General features: G+C 44.9%; 1 protein-coding gene across 5 annotated transcripts; it reads right to left on the bottom strand.

The window, feature by feature from the left end:
• Positions 1-533: 533 nt before the first annotated feature.
• On the bottom strand, positions 534-16256 carry irag3a (inositol 1,4,5-triphosphate receptor associated 3a). Of its 5 annotated transcripts, none has more exons than XM_088640311.1 (17): positions 15956-16255; positions 12871-12976; positions 12274-12332; positions 11788-11849; positions 10960-11018; positions 10174-10225; positions 9665-9734; positions 9499-9526; positions 8846-8986; positions 8163-8294; positions 7493-7640; positions 6748-6791; positions 6457-6507; positions 3382-3479; positions 2443-2574; positions 1989-2111; positions 534-931 (listed from the first exon to the last, which is right to left on the bottom strand). In XM_088640311.1, the coding sequence occupies exons 2-17, from the start codon at positions 12967-12969 to the stop codon at positions 781-783; spliced, it is 1449 nt and encodes a 482-aa protein (XP_088496437.1). In that variant the 5' UTR covers positions 12970-12976; positions 15956-16255; the 3' UTR covers positions 534-780. The 5 variants fall into 5 exon arrangements, with proteins under 5 accessions (XP_088496437.1, XP_088496439.1, XP_088496438.1 ...); XM_088640313.1 differs by lacking the exon at positions 15956-16255 and adding an exon at positions 14116-14473 and having other exon boundaries at positions 10960-11015; XM_088640312.1 differs by lacking the exon at positions 15956-16255 and adding an exon at positions 14116-14472 and having other exon boundaries at positions 6748-6788.
• Between the last annotated feature and the right edge of the window lie 404 nt (positions 16257-16660).

Raw genomic sequence — 16660 nt, 5'->3', positions numbered from 1 at the left:
TGGTGAAGAGAAAGGGTTTTGCACTAAGAAAGCAAAGGCTCGAGTCTTGTTTTGACATGTCTTATTATCCCTGCCTCCTGCACAGTACATCATATGGCACAGAATCATTAGGGGATCCACGACATTTGTTAAGCTGTATAAGATCAAGGCAGGAGTGCAGTAACAGTAATAGGGCGTGTCTTGTCAGATGGTGAGACATTTATTGTTTCACACTAAAGAATGTTTTCATATCAGATTTAAAAGTAAATTCCTTCCAATGAGCATATCCTTTTTAAGGTATAATATAGTGTTCTATGCATGTACTGTAAGTATGGTAAATGTAGGTCAGTAGTTAAACATCAGTAGCGACTAATTCCAGGACATTTTATAAACTCTCATGTTTAAAGACCTTTTCTGTAGACTAAACCTGTTTCAGTTTCCATCAAAACCTGAAGCCTTGCTCGTGAATTGCACAACAGATTGAAAACATATGATAGGTGGATTTTCTCAGGTGAAACTAAAAATGTGCATTTTAGGTGCGTCTGTACCATGCATTTAGTTTACTTAACCTTTATTCCACTTTGTTTAAAAACCATTGCTTTTACCATAATTTTGCATTACATTTCATTGTGCTTTATTAGGCTTTACTCTTCATTTAAAATACTGCACCATAATAATCCTTTATAAGGGTGATGTCATAGCATCCTGCACTCTGTAATGGCAGAATCTAACGAGCAGGACACAGAGGTCGGGGGGCCAGAGATCCTGTGTGTCCGAGGACGGGCCAGTGGCACACAGAAGTCATGCCCAGAGGTTCAGAGGTCGCAGACGCCACAACAAGATGGCAGTCAGTAGGGTGCAGGCCACCGCCATGAGGAACAGCCAGAGGAGGAACCAGCCGCACTGCCACAGCCCGTGCAGCAAGGGGCGCCGCTCAATGGAGTGGGCACACCTGCAATGATAAGAGGTCCAAGTTACATGGAATGACTATGCCCAGAGTCTAAGCACATGTTTCTTTTAATGTAGCGCTGCAACTTTATTGGACACTTGTCATTAAATTAGCAAAATGTGATCTAGTGTTACGTCAAGGGCATTCGTTCTTTTAAGTATCTCAAACTAGCTCTAAGGGACCTAAACTGCATGCCACCATTCTGCATGTTTGAGAGATCTCTTTAAATAACCAACAGCTTCCAACATGGAACAAGAGTAGTAAGGCTCAGTTCAGTAAAAAACTTCAATTATGGGCTGAGATGGCATAAAGAGATCAGGAGATATAATGACTCTTTAGGACAGGAGCTGTGTATTCCTGATCCAGCTTGTTTTTCGTACTGTTGCTATCACTAACAGAGAGATCAAATGACTTGCAAGAGTCAACCTCTTACATTAGACCAATGAGAGTGTGCAGAGAAAAAGCCGCTTTACCCTATATGGATAGGAACAGACATGTTGGTTTTTAAAAAGGAAGCAAATTCCCAAGTGAATTTAAAGAATGCATAACACCACAGCCTGGCACATGGTGGACTGGTTTGCTCTTGTTACACTGAGACAAAGTAAAGATAATATACATCTGCTCACTGATATACTGCATTTAAAACAATGTGAAGGCTTTGAATTTGAGCAACAGATATTAATGCAGTCTGGGTGGGTTTTCGTCAATCATATTTTGCATTCTGTGTTTCACAGAGCTCCTACACCCAGGTTGGACAGGACTGCGTGCCCCCAACATCATTCCAGTGGGGATCCGTGTCTGAAGAATTTCCACTGGCGATCAGGTGTCTGCTATCCGAAAAACACGTCTATAAATCCTAAGCAGAACAGTACAGAAAAATAGATGCAATCTTCTGATCCAGGAGAGATGCAGTCCTGCAGGATTAGCAGGGAATCTTGGAGTATTCTGAGGATGTAAAGACCTGTCAACAGTGGTAATTAGACAAATTAAAAAAGATAACTGATCGGATTAAGCAATTGAGAATTAAGGGCCAGGTGCTGTTGTGTGAGAGGGGTTCTACCTTTCAAGAGCAAAGGTGTCATGGTCACTGAACTCCTCCAACGCCTCCAATCCCTCCCCAGCCAGGCCTGGCTGCATCACCTCCTTGCTCCTGTGCCGGAATCGCAGTGTCTGCTGGGCCGACCTGACACAGCCAGCCAGAGAAAGAGAGAGAGCGGCGTACAGAGCAGTCAGACTCAGGTCCCCAGCAATCCAGTTACCATAAAGCTCGTATCTCTCCTTGCTTCACCATGTATTGCTTATATTTCAAATTCTTTACCCAGAGACAATGGGCAACTCATTTTTAGGAAATCAGCAAAGCTCTACTTCTTCTTTTACTGATTTGATCTAATTTTCATACAGTGCAACCAGTGATTTATAAAGCAATATATAAGAGAAGCAGTTGCAGGGTGTTCTGGAGCCCTGGCGTCCTGGGTGAAACCTGTCTCACTGACATTCCCAGCTCTGGGCTCTACCTGTTAGAACACAAGTCCTCTTTTTCGCAGTGGCTGTCTCCAGGGTGTCCTGTGGCTGGGAGGGGGGAGGGGTCCCTTTGCCCCTCTGGGGAGCTGCTGTCTGCAGATGCCTCCTGCAGGACTATAGGCTGCCTGGAGTGAGCAGGTGAAGAAGACAGGAGGAAGGAGACATAAACTGGAGTAGCTTAAGTGAAGATTAAGGTTGGTTGTATCGAGGAAAACATTTATACCAACCCTATCAAAAAGCTACAGACCCCTGCTTACTTACCCCAGAAATGAAGAATGTGACTAAATCAAATCCTAATTCTGGTTCAATAAATACACATATACAATAAATAATAGGCGAGTATTATCAAACCTGTTGTATATTATATTGAACAATATGTATTTATTGAACCTGTGTTTAGGTGAGTACACAATCCATACCACCATTGTGATTTCCTCATTAATATCATTTTAGGAAGATTCATCTTCTATTAGGATTAAATACGAAGTGGTAGTGTGATGAACAGTCTCCTACAGACCCCAAGGGAATTGTAAGGGTGCATTTAAAGCAATCTGTATAAACTACTTCAAACTAGATTTATTTTGCTCATCAGGGAGACATTTTAGCAAATTATATTGATTGTTTATCTAGACGGGCTTTCTATTTACAGTTTATACAGAAGAAACTAATCTAACAGGACCTTCTAGTCAGAAATTATACTGGGCATGCTGCTGTTTGATACTCCCTTATAGTGAGGGAACTGAGAGGAGACTTGAAGACTTCATAACAGGATCTTCTGGTCAGAAATACCCCCAATGTCATGGGCATAATGCTGTTTGATACCCCATGACACACAATTATACACTGTGTGTGTGATCTAGAGAAAACAATCAGTGGCACAGAGGAGGTCCTTGAAGAATTCTGTCCTCCTGGGACCTATCCCCATTCCATACCTGCTGCTGGGCTGGCTGGCATCCCCTAGAGCCCAGAAGAAATCTGTCTCCACACTGCTTTTCCCATCGTCTGAGCCTCTGGAATCGGAGCTGTGCAGCTGGAGGAGGAAACACGTGCTGTGAGATCAAGAACCACATGCTGTGAGACTGCTGGTTGATGCCGGGTGAAATTACACACCCTGATAGCCTGGAAGAAAAAAACTTTTTCGTTACATTACCTTATCTTTACTCCATCTTCCAGTTCCAGGAATATACTGTGTAAGGGCTAAAACTGTGTTTAATGACCTTATCACAGTTTGATGTCACTCTAACTTTACTTACAGCAACCAGTGGTGCAAAGAAAAGGTGCCTTGATGTAATTTTTTCTTCATTTTCCTCTCTTAAGAGCTCTTTAAAAGTTTGGTTTCACAAAACATGTAAACACAATCAAGTTAATACACCAATTAAGAGAAGTGGTAGTCATACTTAATACCTGTGTTACACAATATTACAGCTTTTATGTAGACAGTTTCTCCAAATGATGAATGGTTTGTTAAGTGAATCTGCTTAATATTTTAATTTGATAAAAGTGCAGGTGAAATCCACTCTCCAAACTCAAGATGTTTGGCTCTTGAACGGATTTATTTAATTTAGCTGACAGTAAAATCACACACTTCCACATGCTGCTCCAGAAAGCAGTTTAGATATTTTCCTTCCCGGATCAATATCAAAACTGTATATGGAAGGAGTATTTCTCCTTCTCAGTGCTTCCTCTAAAAGGAAGATATCCATTCATTAGAGGAGTCAATGCTGATGCCTGGGGGGAGTTTTGAAATAATCCTGTAAATAGTGGGGAACCCCTCTTTGAATACTGGCAATGTGATTATTTTTTGTAGCAAAAATTAACGATTTCACAACGTGAAATGACGTACTCTTCCCCTCACAGCTGCAGAGATCCTGATGAGAGATTGCGCTTGGTTTGCACAAGATCCCTCCCATTAATTCGTCATGTACTTGTGATCACGTGTATCACTTCACAAGCATCCCGTGGCAACGTATTGCTAAGGGCATGATACTAAAACAGAAACTGATTGATTGACCCACCTGTGATCCTACTCTTGCTGAAGTGCAGTTGTTCACCATGTATAATGTGCAATGTTGCCCCCCTGTTTCCAATCTCCTTAGCAGCAGTGAGGGTTTTTTGAGCCCAGCTGCCTGCCCCAGTCCCTGCTGCCTCTGTCTTTGCAAAGCGCACCACAAAACCCCAGCTGTCAGCGTGCAACACATTTCAGCACACTGACAGTTCAACAGCAGCTCAGAGGAAGGGGGGGGGAGCTGGTGGAGTGCTAACTCGATTCTTAGCGTTACACCATCGTGCAAACGTCTAAGACATTTTGCTCTCTTCTCTTCGTCACTCATCGCGTTTCCTTTTTTAAGCACAATTCTATGGCTGTTTTGTTTAAACAAAAACTAAAAAACATAAGCAGTGGCTTTGAGAAAGTGGTTGGTGCTCAAAGCAGACATTTCACTGTATTTTTTCCCAACAGAGCTAATAATAAAAGTGCACAAGTCTCACTGCCTTGAGATATCACGAAGGAAGCATGTTTCCTTTAATAAGGCAATGGACTTCCTTTTGATCAGATAAGATTACTTTATGGGCCATGTACAATTTCTTGTATTAGGAATTTGTCATTTTGCATACCCCAGCTTGCTCTCCATGAGACACACTGACAGGGAGAGAAGCTTGGGGTCAGAGCGCAGGGTCAGCTGTCACGGACGTCCAAAGGGACTAACCGTGGAGAGCAGATAAAGACCCATATGTGTAGCGGCGGAACGGGAAAAAGGCCCGGGCTCGTTAGTGCAAAGAGTTCAGGAGTGCCGTATAGAAACCCATGTTCTCAGGTAGCGGACGTGGGGCGACCTGGTGCTAGGCGGGTCTCAGGACATCCGAACGTCAATGCTGAGCAAGGGCAGAGTGCAAGACCCGGAGATATATAGCCCAAGGGTTAAGAGAGGGACCGGAAAGGGCAGTAGGCAGGAAACTAGGGACAGGACAGAGTAGGAGCGCCCTCTGCCTGCAGAGGGCGTGACATCAGCCATTTATACGGCACCCCTGGAGCAGTTGGGGTTAAGGGCCTTGCTCAGGAGCCCAGTAGAGTAGGATTCCTCTGCCGGCCGCTGGATACGAACCGGCAACTTTCCAGCCCCAGGCGCAGATCCTTAGCCACAGAGCCACTGCACCGCATCGTGCGTGTGCCAATCACTGTATGGCAAGTTCTGAAACAGCGCCTTATTTAGAAGGGCAGAGGAAAATGTGCCCAGCGATCTTGATCTCAGTACGTAAAAGGTTTCAGCATCAACACCTAGGCAATACTGCTGTTGGCATCTTACACAGAGACAGTGCCAGAGGTTTCTCACATGCATTAAAGGGCCATTTCATTTGTTTGTTTCTTCAGATTCTAATGCAAGCTGAGGAGAGCTGAGCCTGGAGTACTGCTGTCTGTTCTATATTTATTCTATTCCTGAAAGAGCTCACTTGTCTTCCTGTCCAAGGGTTTCATTAACGCTGGCCTCTGGCAGTGCTTCGAAGATCTCTTAAGTCAACTGCTACCAACAGCAACAGGTACTGTAAAAACAGCTGGAGATCAAGCCTTAAAAGATAGGTGGCGAAAAAAAATAAAAACACAACCGAAAGGAAATTTGCAGGTGTTGCGAGTGCTGCCCAGCATCAAACGCTAAGTTGCAGTCAACCAGCTGGAGACGAAGTGCATGAAGGGAAAAGCCTGGTCTAAAAACTGCAGCAGCTCAGCTGCTTGGGCATGCCCAGCATGAGCCATCTAATTAGCCACAAAGAGGGCCTGATCTCTTTCCTTCAGTGTGAGGCTCAGAGCAATTTACCCCTCCAGTAGAGTGAACAGTAGCACTGTGTGGCAGTGATCTGCTCAGTCCAGCACAGTCCACCTCAGTCCCCTGAAGACCTGCATGGCAGTGGTGGTCAGGCAGGAGCTAATTGATGCTGAGGCTCTGTGCATGTGCAGTGGTGGGTTCCTTTACCTGGGTGCAGGGAGAGAGTGGCTCCCAGTCTAGGTGTCTTACCTGGGCCTGTTTGGGAATCACCGCAATGCTGACCCTTCGCCGAGCACCGTGCTGTGAGAGAGAGGAACAGCAATCAGAGGGACAACCTGTAGGCAGGAATGGAAAACTACAGGACAGAGGAAATCAGGAGTCACGAGTGAACCGTGTCCAACAGGGCCATTATCACTCATCATTCACATCCACTCTCACTCAACCTGATAGCTGTGGTTGGTGCTGCCTTTGTGATTTTAGGCAAAGTGAATCTCAAGTTCCTGGAGACACAGTCCCTGAACTCCAGGTCTAGGCTCTTACCTGGGAGTGTCTCAGGTATGTTTTCTGCCTCAGGTCACCATCTTCTGAAAGACAAGATATTGAGAAGATCATGTTCTTGTCAGAATCGGCCCTCAGCTGCTGGCTCAGATATCCAGGTTAACTTTAGGGATGAAGGAGGGCGTTTTCACTGGCTCATGCAACATCATATTCATCATTGAAATGTGATCGTTCTTATTAATGAGAGACCTGCAATCACTGTAGTCATTAACAAAATAAAAACACACAGAATAAACCTTGATGCAATTTAATTTAACTATTATAAATACTAATGCAAGACTGTTCCTTTTCCTCCTGGACATATATTTTTCTGAATTAGCCAAGGGAGTTGTGGAAGACCAGCTTTTTTAGGAAAGTTAAGGAAGAAAATAAAACGCATCAGAACTCCTACATAAAGGGAGGAAAATTAAGGTAAACAAAGAGGGAAGTCTCCATTTCTCAAAGACTACAAGTTACCTGGTTTTGATTTCTATCAAAAACACTAATAATTAACTAATTATTCATTAAATTATGTTTTTTTTTTACTTAAGCAGTGCTAACTATAAAATGTGTAGGACCTTGTCACATTTGTAGTGTCTGTCACTTAAGATTTGGAGTGTTCCAGTCCTCATGGGTCTGCGATTGACTTTTTTCATGCAAAAGCTGTTTCTAACAACATTGCAAGACTTTGGTCCCGGTCTGTCTGCATGTAGAGCAGTCCCCCCAGCCTGCAGGGGGCAGCACTCACCTTGCGACTCACTGAGGCGACGGCTGCGAGAGTTCCTCAGCACCATCCTCTTGGTCTCCTCCAGCTCAGTCTGGTCACGCGCATGGCGCCGCTTCAGGTTCTCCACGTGAGCGACCATCAGCTCCACTGCGTGGCTCACTCGCGCCTCCTGAGTGACGGAGAACCACAAGAGGAGCAGAGAGGTGAAATAGACAAACCTGGCAGAGAAGGAGATACACCTGCATCTCTCCCTGTCAGAGCACCACTTGCTGTGTCCATGGTTGATCCATTCATGTCTTGAGACTGAATGACTTGTGTCAAATTTGGCAGGCAGAATCAACAAGACTAAAAAGACAGTTCAGTAACTCCAGGGGATGGTATATTGGTAAAATGCAGAAATGTAACACAGGGGATACAAACACCACAAAAACACCACTTGTACAGTGTTGCAAGCACTGCAGCAACATTCAGAAGAGTTTGCATTGGAGGTAATACGTTTGTAAGAAAAGGTCACTCAAGAAGCAATAGGAGGGATTGGTGAAGTGAAATGCTTTGCTATGTTCTACACAGGAAGCCAAGGAACTGATGGAGTTCTCATACTAGCAGTGGGTTGTGTAATAAGGGGGCAATCCAAATGAGCTATATAGGCCAAATGTCCTTCTCTCATGTGTAATTGTTGTCCTGCTGTCACCTGGTGCACAGCCCCCAGAAGCTCTGCGGTACTGGAAATGCGCTCTATGGTGTTGGACAGGACCTCCAGGCTCTGCTCCAGCTTCTGCACGATCCTGCCACGCTTGCTGTCCACAAACAGGCCTTTCAGGGTCTGGCAAACAACACATGACACCACCTACTTAGTAGGGACTGAGAAAAGAGCACTAGTAGTACTTCTGTGTCTTGGCCGCTGACACTCATTCCTGGTCATGACAGTGGCCATGTCTTCTGGCTTTCATTCCACCCTGGACTCTTGGATCAATGATGTGAATCAACTGTTGACTTAATTGGTCTTTATTACCCCTGTTTTTTGGGTGTTTAATCCTTAAGGAATGTAAATAACATCTGAAAGCAGGTGGAATGCAACCCTACAGTACCAGGAGTGAATATCACTTGGTGAACATTCAGGTATAGCAGTAAGACATACTGCCTCCTATATTTAAGAGGTAAAACAAACTGTACTTCAATATCAAGGTACTTTTGGAGTATCTGTCAGGAATAAAACACCACCACAAAATCATTTAATATGCAATGGAACTTGGATTGAAAATGGAGGCACTAGTCCTCTTTGTTGTTTCTATGTGTGAGAGTGTCACTTTGTCTCTTCTCTTCCAATTTTAACAGGTTCCGTCAGTCCCTTCCTGTCTCCCTGCCTCTCCATACCTGCAGCGTGGCCCGGCCATTCTCCAGCTCTTGGCGGAAGTTCTCCTCAGCGACGTCTCTGGCTCTCTCTTCGGCCTGCAGCCTTCTCTTCAGGGTGTACTGGTCGCAGCGGAATGCCAGGGACAGCTGGGCAAAGGCAGACTACACGGGCACACAAGAGAGGGGCTGTGAAGCCCCGGGCAGCAGGGCCAGGCAGGAACCCTCCCAACCCCACCGACAGTGACCCTGAAACTGAGAAACTGAGCTCATTCAGACCCTGACGCTACGTAAGGTTAGGTTTACCTACTGAAAATGTGTTGTTCTAAAAGTAATCCTGCTCAGCAAGAGAGGTACCGCAGGTTCAGACATGTGCTGTTAGTGCTTGGCTGAAGAGTCATCTGTGGGATTAGTTAGAACCCCACCCCGCACGAGAATAGGCCTGGTTAGTCTTTCCAAAGGCATTGAAGTTCCTGAAGTGGTAATAAAATCTGCCTAAATCTGGCAAAATCTGGTTGATTTGGCCATTCTCCACTTTCCCCAATTGAGATTTAAGCTTGTCTCCATGATAGATGAGTAAACATACATGACCCCCCCCCCCCTCCAAAAATCCCTAAATACTTGAGTTTTGCATTGAAACAACATCGGAGGAAGAAGAGGAGAATTCCGGAACTCACCTCTGTCTCCTCTTCTGTCAGCTGCATGCTGGGGGAGAGACACAGGACACTGCCATTATTTTGGAACTCATTTCCAGTAGCCGGGTAAGAAGCACAGTTTATGGTTCTGCGGGATGTGCATGGATATATATGCTGGGACATGCTGGGACAGCAGGATCACAGGTACCTATTAAGGCCGAGTCGCTCCAGAATGGACTGTTCATCCAAGGAAGTGCCCAGGTCATCAGAATCTGAATCTGAGGGGGTCAAACATAGGGCATCTTCAGGAATAGGACAGTTTGTGTCTCACCGGGCCGCAGAAACTGCAAGGACACTGGTCGCAAGCTCTGGTCACCCTAATATGCTTCTTAAACAAACTGCCAGTTCACTGCCCTAAGGAATCAATAGTGCATTTTGAAAAAAATGCTTCTAAACACATTTAAACAACTCTTAAGTAATCTATTTGTAAGGTCTGGGTAATGTATTTATTAAGATTTTTAACAGTGTAATTGGACATAGATATGTAATACATATATTGTCAAGGTTTGCTGTTGGTGAAGACTCATCAGATACAAAAGTGTGCAGAAACTCTGGATAACGCTGCCCCCAGGTGGAGAGACAGCTCTTTCCTCCTCCCGGCTGCTGAAGGAGCGCACACCGCCAGCCAGTGATTTCAAGGCCGTCGCTCAGTCCTACCTTCCTCACTCTCCCCACTGCCTCTCTCTTTGTCCACGGAGCCACTGGGGCGCTGAGTGAGTCAGACAGGGGTACAGTTAGAGAGGAGACACATCCAGTTTCACAGCACAGCTCACTGCTTCAGATCATTGTTGTGGTTTTTAGGGGAGTGGGAAGCCAGGAAGACTAAAGCAAAAAATACTCTTCATACAAGAATAGTATCCTCTATCAGAACAACCACGGGAAAGCGACAATAGGAGTGAAAATTATTTGTTGATTGAGTTTTTTAGAAGGCACATTTTAACCTTCTTTTATCCAAATCCCTGGACAGGTTTATTTCAGGGCATTTTAATTTATTCTAGCAAAATTGTGGAATACAGGATAGCAGATATTGTAGTGCAGGTTACAGGGGGTTTGTCGCATGACCTGTCTCTTGTCGCATGACCTGTCTCCCTGTCAGATATCGGGGTGTCAGTGTCAGAGCTAGGGTGCACCCTCCAGTGTCTGCATTCCGTGCCTTCACACTCCGGCTGATCAAGGGTGTTAGTGACAGGATGTCTGCGCTGGAAACTCCTCTGTACTCGGGCTCCTCTTAAGTGCCTTCGGTCTGATTTATTACTGTTCTTTATTTACGCTTCCAAAGAACAGTCTGGAGATTCACATGCATCGGGTTTTGTGTGAAGTTATGAGCACACTCTTGGCAAAGCACTGGGATTCTTATCTTGTTGGGTTACGGTAGGATTCTGGTCTGACTTCATCACGGGATTCACCCAGCAGGACACTGGCACTCAGGTGGACACTGCTCACCTGGCCACTCATCGTGCTGATCACCTCCTGGCTTGGGGTGGGGTCCTGCCTGCAGCCTGCTGGAGACACACACAAGGGCTTCAATCACACATTCTTGTGAAAACCCCAGACATTCAGTCTCGCTCTACCTCCCAGAGTACAATTCTGGACCATAAAAACAGAGCTTCTCGATGACATCAGCTCTTTTTCTAGTCTTACAGTACTCTGACAAAGGTTCAAAGGGGTTTAAGGGAAAACAGATATTCTCAGAAACAAAATGGAAAGGAAAGATCAATTTGTATCTAGCCTATGTCCTGCTGTTGGATATTGGCATCAGCAAGGCAGGAGGTAAGGCATTGATACTTTGAGACGAAAGCTGCATCACAGTAATATGATGACATGCAGCTCCTTTTGCAGTTTTCAGACACCCTTACATTTGTGAGAACACGGTACTTTAAGTTCTGAAATTGAGATTAGCCCTTAAGAAAATATATTTCAGGATTATATTCCATGATTTGACCATAGTTATGCCTTGCTATTGTATACTTTTCCATGTTGTCAATATTTCTCTCTCACTCTTTTCATGCTCCTTTTCCCCAAAATACTCCTCTTCCCTTTCTATGACGGATAATGAGAGTGTCCTTGTGAAACCTGAACTCACCCACATTGTCCTGTCACTGGAGTAACTCTGGAGTCATCTGATAACTCCAGACACAGCTGGCCAGTGAAACGTGCATTTGTCCAAAATAATATGTGTGGTCTATTGGTTTACGAAAAGAAGATTAAGTCTTGACCTCAGTTGTCTAAGGTGCACTGCAATTTAATCCAGACAAGGTCAAGGAGAGATACCTGTTGTTTCACTGGTGTGATGGACTTCCTGGTCTTTTCCCTGCTGTCTCAGTTGTTTCTTACTGAAAAAGAGAACAGTGTCCGAACACTAAACACAGCAACCTGACTACATACAACTGTAAGTGTTCTCAGAGTGAACCTCGCTGTGTCACTAGTACCAATTCTAGCTCTACAACTTTTTATCTGTGTACTGTATGTTCTTTTGGCATTATACTGGATGTACTGATTTCACAATATCCACTGGAGCCTTAACATACATAATGAACCCGTCCCCCCACAAATGGAAAAACTCTGCCTCTCTCTGCCTAAACCTGCGTTTTCTTTCTTCTCTTTTCAGCATGTAATAAACCTCTTAATTGTTCCTTTGCAGCCTACGCATGCTGACACAGCTACCCACCTGAACTACTTCTAAAATTTCAGTGAAAACAAACTTCATTCCTTTTCTTTATGATGAACACCAGATTAACTATGGAGGTAAAAGCTCACCTGGGTAATGAAGTGTTGTTGGTGTCCTGTGTCCCAGGATTCTGCTCATTCCCACTGCCCTGTCCACACGGAGTCAGACAGGGGTTAGAGAACAGACTACCCTCCCCTCTGAGGTGTCATTGACCCTCCCAAGAACACCTCAGGCCCCCTCCACAAAATGGGAAAAAATTACTCCTTACACTTGAGTTTCAAAGAGCCTGTCCTCTGGACCCCACCCTTGCCCTTGAGTAGGAAAAACCACGCTCCCCGAGATCTTAATAGTTTCAAGGGGCCTGTGGGGAACCATGCCAAAGCTGGGCTATCTTCAGCAATAAACAGGGACCGTGTACCTCAATTCCAGCCTTCCTGTTTGGTTTAGTTAGTAAATTAATCAACTAATTGATAAATCAATTTAAATCAGTATATTTCCCATCTTCAAAATTTAACTCTTCCCTCTTCAGGGTGCCCTGCACTCTCTGTTTGGGGTTACCTAGCAGAAAACCATGCTAACATCTTTCTCGGGCTGGAGCGTGTTCACTGGGGTAGACTCCAACCTGCTCTCCTCATGAGGCTCGCACCTCCTGACCCCAGACCCAGTCCCACCGAGTGTTTGGATACCTGTGTCCAGTCTGGCCAGGGGTCCCGGCACGGAGGCAGGGAGGAGAGGGAGTGAGAACGCTGGAGCACTGGGGGGGAACGAGGTGGGGAACCACTCATTCTGCTCCTTGAGAGAGATGGAGACAGAGAGAGGATGTGGCAGAGACAGAAAGAGAGAGGCAGCAAAGCAAAGGAGACAGATAAAGATGAAAGGAGAGAGAGAAGGTAGACAGTGTAGAGTTAACAGTTATGGTGAAGAGGAAATTGAGGGACGGAAGGAAACTGAGATTTAAAGAAGAAAACAACAAAGAACACACAGTACAAACTTGAGGAGATTCAGAAACAAATCGCTCATCAAGTACAATGATTTGCAGCCTGCTAATTTAAGCACATTAGGGAATGAGATACAATACAGAGCATCCCAGTTACAGACAGGAGGAGCTGACTGAGAATGCAATCGGGCAGCCAGGCAAAGAGACGTAACAGTCCTGCGAGCCAACACCCTTACTGCCAGCTCAGAGAGCTAGCCCGATACTGGACAGCACTGGGCTGTACAGCACATAGAACTTCCATTTCTACTCCACTGCCAACCTGTTAAAGTAATGAAGCTGTGGAAGTGAGTGCCGTTCTTTGTGCTCAATTGTTTTGTTAAATGTCCAAAACCTTCTTACTCAAAAGTCAAGCTATTCACACCCATTTCTCATTGCTCCACTCTGAATGACAGCCTGTAAAATATATTTTATCTTTAGTAATTCCTGAGGTTTGGCCTTAAGCAGGTCATTAAAATTTGCAAAAATAAATTTGCCCAGATTATTCATGCAACCAACAGCTGTGAAGGAGTAAGGGATGTATATCGTAGGGAGTTTAACAGTTTCCACCCTCTTTGTTACAGTCTACTACATTTAAAATAAATCAATAATAAAAAAATATTATTAGCGAGAAAGAGCGCACAACGCAAACGTTTACAGTACATACACAATCTCACCCGCGTGCTAGACGAACGAATATTCCAGCCTGCCCCAAATTCATGGCTCCAGCAGAGTACGCCAGGAATGTTATTGTTGTAAAAATAAAACCGCAACTTTTTTTCACAAAGTACATGCACAGAGCGCTTTCGTGCCACATGTAACGATGCCTAATTAGTACATCAATACCACCCCAGCTGAAACAACAGCTGTTAATGCTGAGGAATACTAAATCCAGTAAATATGAGCCTGAAAAAAGTAAATAAAATCTGGGATTACAATGCAATTTTGGCTGCCTTACCTGAATTCCTCACTCTGAGACCTCCACCACCACCTTCAGCCTCCAAAGAGCCCCCAGGAGCCCCAAACTCCTCAGCCTGGCAGAGATACTCTCCGAGCTGAAAGGAGTTTGGGAAATTCCTGGGCTGGAGTGAGGATGGCGAGAGCAATGCGCATGCTGAGGCTACCATGTGTTTACAAGGGTGTCATTGCTTAATGCGATTGAACTTGGTCTTCCTCCCACCTCTTTCTTTCTCAATATTTCTCTCTCAGTCTTTTCATGCTCCCTTTCCCAAAAGTCTTCCTCTTTTTCCTAACCTCCCTTTATCCCTGTCACTCCTCTCCCCCCCAGCTCCCCCTCTGGCTTTCTCTCTCTCCTCTTCATCTTTGCCCCCTCTCTCTCTCTGAGGCAGCTGTTTACTCTGCTCTTTTCTCCCACTGCCTGGCTTTTCTCTCACTAATGTATACAAGGCCCTGCTGCTGTTGACAGCACCTGTATTCCCATAAAGCTGCCCAAACTATCAGGAGGAGAGGGAGGTGGGCGGACTTGTGAATGACCCCCTGCCTCCCTTCCCCCAACACCCACGTACACACCACAGAAGGAAAGAGAAAGATGCAGCTCAAGACTAACAAAAAGCTATGCTGATGCATATGGTGCTTATATAGGTGATGTATTTCACTAGCTGGAGCTTCCAAGCCACTCACACCAACAGAGAAAATGCTCCCAGGGACAACAGCAGAACACACTGAGGCTGGTAGCGTGCATGAAAGGAGATTGGACACAGCACCATCCACTGCTGCTGTCCACATTCTCCACTATCCCCCTGTGCAGCTTTAACAAAGCAGCTGTTGGAACAGGTCAACAAAATTTAGAAGACAGGTCACTATTCATTGTTTGTTTAGTGCCCAGCCCATGAACAAGCAGACAAACAGAAAACATGGTGGTCCTTCTGCCTGGGCAGAGCTCTCACACAATTTGAAACCAATATTAGGATGAATGTCATCTGAAAAGGCGAAGTGTGAGCTCTTCCAGAGGGAAGAGGATGGGCTGTGGCACCACTGGTTGAAACAAGATGTGAGCAGAACTATGGGAAAGGGCAAAGGTCAAACTGCTTAAGGCTTATCCCTAACACGATGACTGATCCATCTTCCAGAATGGGTTTTACAGAGCCGGGCTCAGTGTGGACTTGTCAAAGGCATCACTACTCGAACTGTATGGCATTGAAGATGCTGCTTGAATATTGTACTCAAAAGTGCTTTTTAAAGGAGCAAAGTGGTGTTTGTTTCTTCGAGTTGGTGAGATTCCTTTCAAAACCTAGAGACTTGTCTAGCACTGACTTCAAGACTTTATGGATTATGGGACAAACCAGGATTTGAAAGAGACCTGAGTTAAATTATTCTACAAAGAATCTAGTTTTCAAAGCCTGTCTTGTCCATAAAAAAATGGTTTCTACCTTGCAACAAAACAAAGCTGCTCACTTCTTTAACCACACTGAACAATTTCAAGCTCATTTTATACAAAAGGTATAATTAATTCCCCTCAAATCAGATCCCCAATTCTTTCAAAGTTCAATTGGAACATCCCAAGTTCTGATTCGCAGCAGCTGATCGAGAACCTGACAAACATGTCCCATTCTCCCATGCATCAGAACCTTAGATCACAAATTCCTAAGCCAGTTCTCAAGTCTGGGCATAACAGCCCTTAATTCTTACAGTAATGCATCTAGACTACCTGTGGCTGTTCTGGTTCCGAAAACCACCAATTCTTCCATTTGTAGCAAAGAATGTGTCTTTTGCAAGACCAAGTAAAACTTCTCTGCCTTATGTGCTTCAGAACTGCAAACATTAAAAGATCTGCTTACCTTATGATCCCTCATGACTGCTTCACTCATCTCTCCCCATCCTGACTACTGAGGAGCACAGCAAGAAGCAGGTTAATCCCATCAGAGAGAAGCCTGCAGATTCCCAGTGACAAGCGGGCTGTTTTTACATAAGACGCCAGGCAAAATAAAACAGCTCAAGGAGACTAAGGGTAGAACCTGCAGCCTCAAGACACGCCGACATAGTATAAACAGGCCTCTTGCATAAGGTTGTGGGGGTAATGACATTGAATTAAAAGCTCACATTAATTGTGGGAGGACTATAAACCCTGCTAGGCTGGTAGGATGGCCATTCAAAGACATGGTTACTCATGTTATAAGAACCGAAAAGCTATTGCCAAGCACGAAGCTCACAGGAAGTCTTTAAGACATGCTGAAAACCAAACTTAAAGCACAAGAAGGAAAAATGTTTCAACTGCCCCCCGTAACCATCTCATATGCCAAGTTTCGGATACCAGGCCACAAACGTCAGCGTAAGAAGGGAAGATTTACTGGGCCAGTTGCCAACACTGAGGTTTGACTGCCACTTGCTTGACTCTCCTAATCCTCTAGCTGGAGCTGTGTATTTTTAGAGCTCACCACAGCTCTCAGCAGGGTTTACACTACCACACTGGACTCCCATCAGCCTCCTCTGCCAACTTCAGACTGAAGACTGCTCAGTCTGGCAAGATCCCCTGTGGTTGGCTA

The sequence above is a fragment of the Lepisosteus platostomus genome, chromosome 7 (assembly GCF_059453375.1).
Source record: "Lepisosteus platostomus isolate fLepPlt1 chromosome 7, fLepPlt1.hap1, whole genome shotgun sequence".
Classification (NCBI taxonomy): Eukaryota; Metazoa; Chordata; class Actinopteri; order Semionotiformes; family Lepisosteidae; genus Lepisosteus; species Lepisosteus platostomus.
The sequence above is the reverse complement of the archived record's forward strand: the minus strand, read 5'-3'. Positions and strand labels throughout refer to the sequence as shown.